The following is a 5878-nucleotide window of genomic DNA, read 5'->3' as shown; positions in this document are numbered from 1 at the left end:
CTCTGTCTCTGGTGAATTCTCTCACCCTCCGCATCTCTGGCCTGTACCCCAGTTCTGTACAAATAAATAAATAAATCTTTAAAAAAAAAAATGCTACAACTACCGCAAAGAAAATGAGCTACCATATGCAACAGCTCTGGCAAGAAATGCTATCATATAGACACTTTCTCAACAGCCACACACATGTAGAGATGATATACTCAAAAATCACAGCCATATGTGATTCAATGGCTTTGTACAAAGTCTAGTCCAGCAACATCATTTTACCAGTGAGGAAACTGAGGTGAGGATATTAAGATATCCTGAAAATAAATGAATCTTATTTTCATACAGAAAATGTTTTATTTGCAAAATATTTTATTTATAATGGGATTCAACAAAAAAATTAATTCACTTAATAGAAATTTGCTTAAATGATCAGTCATCCCAGGTCAATATCAAGACAGAGGCATCCACTTTAAGTCTCTGTCACTATAGTAAGAAATAATTGCTTATTTCCTTAGAGATAAATATTCTTACTTTCTAGGGAAGCCAAAAATGTATTTCTATGCCTTAAATTTCCTGATAAAGACAATTTTAATATATTCTCACCACATAGCTTAGTGTTCAGTGATATTCAACAAATACCAATGACAACGCCAAGCAAATGAGAATTGGCTAATAGCTGTAGCACTCTTTGCAAAAGCAAATCACAGAAAAAATAATAGAGATCACCTTATATCATCAAGACAAAACTGATGTGGAACCATACCTCGGAGATGGTCACTTTCTTTGTTCTGTTCTGCCAAGCCATTCTTTTGGTTGGTGGTCACCACCTTGGAAGTATTAATTGATTCTAACAGGGAGACAAATTCCAAGAAGTTGGATTCATTGGGTATTTGTCCTTCTTTAGCCTCTAAATCAGATTTGGAAGTTGGCATTGTTTTTTCTTTATCATTAATCATTTCTGTGGAGCTCTTACTCAAGACATCTGTCCCACTGTCTACACTGAGGACCCTGGTATGTCTCTTTTCATGGCTGGTTTTACAACATGATGGGTCAAGGTTACCCTGGCTTTCCTTTCTGTCCTCCGGCTCGGAGACCCCATTAGATGTGAGAGGAGGATTTGCTTCACAGTGGTCCCTTGGGGAAGGGCTACCATCTTTCGTGGCACTTCCTCCCTCTGCAGATTCATAGCCAGAGCACGGATTTGAGGATGGCCCCACCATCAGCCTTTCTGGAGTCCTTTCACTATTGCCTTCTGGACAAATAATGTCTCCTCCCCCATCCTCAGATAGCTCAAGGGTAATGACAGGAATTCTTATCTGGTCAGTGTTTGGCGTACTGACCACCCCTGGGGTAGTTAGCTCAGCATCAGACTTTAAACCAGTTCTCTCCGTGCCAACCACCTTCAGGTGGAGAGAACTTTCCAAGTCTGTCATAGAGTTCGGGCTACTGCTCATGGTGATGACAATTTTAATAGGTTCATGCAGACTTAGAGGGTCTCCAGGTTGAGAAGTATCAATAAGAGTGACAGCTACTTCACTATCTGAGTAGTCTACCCTCTGGTTCGAGGGAAGGTCCACCTGCCTTGAACCATCCACCAGCTCCTGCGTCGATTTGGCGATAACAGTGTCACATTGAGGGCAGCTACTGCTCAAGCTGCCCGGGGGTGACTTGCTTTGCATCTGTTCCCTTATGGAGGCCTGGGCATAATTCACATGTTCTGGAATCAGGACTGAATTCTCACTCCCCCAAGGCTGGAAAGAAACATCTGTTTCTAGTATGTCATACTGAGACAATGACAGGTGTGGCAGCTTCTTTAAGACATCTTTATCCAGTAAGCCACCCTCAGACCTGTGGCGGAAAGGGGGTTTCCCCTTGCCACCTCTTGCTTTGCCTTTGATTAGAGTTTCTGTCACAACTGGTGTCACAGGTATTGCCGATGTGGTTGTGGTGTCTGGCACATATGATTTAGAAGCAGGGAAGCTTTCTGTTTTGATGCCAGGTGAGGTAGATGACACTGGTGCCACAGGCTGGTCTTCAGACAGGACCACATCTGAAATAAACAATAAAGCAACTTTACCAGCATCTGAAATAGATAAATACAGTACCAGAGCAAGAACAAATAATAACCAAACTAAAAATAGCATCAAATGTGACTGGATGCCTATTTTTAAAATATCACCTCTACTGTGAATTTGTTCTTGAGAGCTCTATATTTAAAGTAATGTTTCAACCTTTTATTTTTTTAATTTTTAAAAGGATGGCTATGTCTCCTTGTTAACATTTTGACATTATAGCATTTTTCCCCACAGGTGTGGTCATCATAGCTCTCCCACCACAGAGCACCCACAGTCCTCCACCGTGGCCTACTATGCTCTCCTCCCCCCACATCACAAGACCCTATGGTCACAACTACCCCTACCCTTCTGGGTGCCTTAAACCTATGGTCAGCATTCATGGAATTGGTTTTAAACATTGTCTTTGATGCGGGCCCTCCCTGGTGGCGCAGCGGGTTAAAGCACAGCACTAAGAAGCTAAAGCCACTTCCGCATGAGTTCGATTCCCGCCTGCCCCGGAGGTGACCACCTGGCGTGGCAGACCTCTCCTGACCGGCCCGTTGCTCCCCTCAGCAGTGTACTTTGTTGATCTGCCTGTTCTGCTCCCCCCTCTGTCTCTGGTGAATCCTATCACCCTCCACATCTCTGGCCTGTACCCCAGTTCCGTATGAATAAATAAATAAATCTTTAAAATAAATTGTCTTTGATGCTGTTTGATTTCCCTATATTCCACATATAAGTGACAGCATGTGTATTTATCTTCCCCCTTTTGTTCAAGCCACTCAGCATAACCCCTTCCAGTTTCACCTATGTTCCCTGCATGCAGGGGCCTGGAGAAGTTCATGGAACTCGCAGAAACATTGAGAGGTTCTGCCCTACATTGCTGTAGTCCAAAGGCCTTCCTTGACTCTACTACCAATTCTGGACCTAACCGTCATATGGAAAGTCCTTTTCTTTCATGCATTAGAGACCTAATTCAAAGTCTAATTCATCCCTCTTTTAACATTTAACCTCTCATTATCTCCTAAAACTGAAATAAACTAGCTTCTGAGCTCATCAGGATTTAATGTTTAGAAAATTAAATGCCACATACTTCTTAAAATGCAGTTTTATCTATGTACATTTACACTACCTTTCCAGAGAAAGATAAATATCAGATGGTTTCACTGTATGTGGAATACAGAGAAACAAACAAATCTTGAAAGTTCACCATAAATCTGAGGCATCTACGAAGGGAAAGACGGGGAGGGGTGAAAACAGCAGAAGATGAGCACAAAAGACTATGGGTGTTTTTTTTTAATCTCACAAATAATTTTTATTTTATTTATTTAAAGTTTTTTTTAGGTCACAGTGGTATCCCATAGTATATGTGCTTCAGAGGTGGAAAATGACACGTCTTCAGGTGTATGTTACACACTATACACACCCCCATGTGCACCCACAGAATTATGGGTGTTTTGGTGATGGGAGAACCATTGTGAGTACACACGAAGAAGAAATGATATGTTATTCAAAATTAACAATGATGTAAAAAAATATTTCATTTAAAAACATATGTATACACAAACGCATATAAATCAAAAAATATAATCTCTTCTGTTTGTATTTTAGCAGTGTGGTGATTTAACAGTGTGGTGATGCAGGTTTATTCAGCATTTTGATTGTTTATAACACATTTGAAATAACAGAAATAAATTACTCTCTCCACTGAACTGTGTAGTTCTAAAAAAAAAAATCATATTTTATACTCATTGAATCCTCCAATGAAACCAGCTTATTTTCTTATCCATGCTCAAGAATGTTGGGTGATGACAATAGTGAAAATTATTTTAATTTGTAACAACCGCTTGCCATTTACCTGACCAGGCAGAGTAGATACGATTACATAGAAACAGAAGAAAGAAAGGTCAGGATATTTCTACAAGGTCACCAAGCTATTGATGAAGCTGAGACTAGAGCCTAAATCATCTGAGTCCTGGTTGCACCACCCTGTGATCTGAGGTGGCGTGGAGCCATCACCTCTCCATGTTTTAGATGGCTGCTCTGCCCTGTCATTAACTCGAATGCTATCTGGTCAGAGAGGCTTCCCAACACTATGCACTAAAGTGAATTTGCAGACTGTTCCAACCACTATGATAAGCTGTGTGGAGGAGCCTCGAATTATTAAAAATGGATCTACCATATGATTCCATTCTTAGGAATCTACCCAAAGGACACAAAAATATTAATTCAAATGAAAACCTGCACTCCTGTGTTTACTGCAGAATTATTTATAATAGTTAAGATATGTAAACAACCTAAATGCCCAAGAACAGATGACTGGATCAAGAAGATGTGGTACATAAACGGAATGGAATGCAACTCAGCAATCAAAAAAGATAAAACTCATGGCATTTGCAGCAACCTGGATGGAGCTAGAAGGAATTATGCTCAGTGAAATAAATGAAATTACTCTCTCAAGTGAACTATGTAGTTCTAAAAAAAAATCATATTTTACACTCATTGAATCCTCAACTGAGGCCAGCTTATTTTTGTTTTGTTTTGTTTTGTATGCATAAGGAAAAGAATGGAATGGAATTTTTTATCCATGTACAGGGAATAATGCACAGAGAAAAGAAAAATACCGGATGATATCATGTAAGACTAAAATGAACAAAAATTAAAAATTTGTGCACCAAACCCTATAAAACATTTTCAAAGAAGTAAAAATCCCAAAGAAATATAAAAGATATCCTAATTTCATGGATTAGAAAAAAAACTGTTAAAATTTCTCCCCAAATTTATGTAAGGATTCAACATAATCATTATCAATATTTCAGCAGCCTTTTGTGCAAAATTGAAAGTTCATATGGAAATGTAAGGAACAAAAACAAAGAATGTACACAGTTCTTAATTTTAAAATGTATTACACAGCTATAATAATCAAGACAATGTGATAATGCCATAATAGCTGCCAAGAACACAAGAATAGAAGTAGAAGTACAAAAATAAGCTGCTGCATATATGGCCCATTGACTTTCAACAAGGGTACCAAGACAAGTTATGGAGAAAAGAAAAACTTTTCAACAAATGGTGCTAGAACACTATATATATGCAAAATAATTAAAGTGGACTTCCACTTTACATCATACACAAAACTTAACTAAATATGGAGCATACATCTAAATTTAAAAGCTAAAACTATAGAATTCTAAGAAGAAAATACAATAAAACTTCACAACCTTTGATTCAGCGATGGTGTCATTTATGACACAAAAATTCCAAGCAACAAAATAAACAACTGTGGATTTCATAAAAATTAAATAATTTTGTGCTTTAAAGGTTCCCATCAAGAACGTGACAAGAGGGCTTCCCTGGTGGCCTGGGGTTACATTTCATCTCTATCACTGCTATGGCCTGAATTTGATGCCCAAGCAGGGAGCTGACCCACATATAGTACAGCAGACCTCTCCTGTCTCACCTGTTGCTCCCCTCAACAGTATATTTCAATAAACCTGCCTATTCCGCTCCCCATTCTGTCTCTGGTGAATCCTCTCACCACACATTCCCCGCCCCACCTCTAGCCTACCTCCCATTTTTAACATGCTAAAATAAATAAATAAAAAAAAGTGACAAGATAACCCACAGAATAAAGGAAAGTATTTGCAAATGATCCAAAATGCACAAAAAACTCTTAGAATTCACCAGCAAAGACAATACAATTGAAAACTGGCAAAGGATTTGAATAGACATTTCTCTAAAGTTGATTGATGATGAAAACATCAACACTATTAGTCATTAGAGTAATGAAACTCAAAATGTGACACTATTTCACACCCACTGGCATGGTTTTATAT

At 38.7% G+C, this 5878-nt stretch overlaps 1 protein-coding gene across 3 annotated transcripts in view; it reads right to left on the bottom strand.

Moving 5' to 3' along the window:
• PCNXL2 (pecanex-like 2 (Drosophila)) overlaps positions 1 to 5878 on the bottom strand; it is a 272672-nt gene that overhangs the window by 232866 nt on the left and 33928 nt on the right. For all 3 annotated transcript variants that reach the window (XR_001145936.1, XM_004691129.2, XM_012731293.1), the window contains exon 5: positions 752 to 2038. Coding sequence is in view for 2 of the 3 variants with exons in the window: in XM_004691129.2 (XP_004691186.1) it covers positions 752 to 2038 (1287 nt within the window). In the remaining variant the exon portion in view is untranslated. The remainder of the gene's footprint in view (positions 1 to 751; positions 2039 to 5878) is intronic.

Source organism: Condylura cristata, unplaced genomic scaffold, assembly GCF_000260355.1.
Source record: "Condylura cristata isolate star-nosed mole 26May11 unplaced genomic scaffold, ConCri1.0 scaffold00030, whole genome shotgun sequence".
Lineage (NCBI taxonomy): Eukaryota > Metazoa > Chordata > Mammalia > Eulipotyphla > Talpidae > Condylura > Condylura cristata.
Note: the sequence above shows the minus strand (reverse complement) of the source record. Positions and strands in the feature narration are given on the sequence as shown.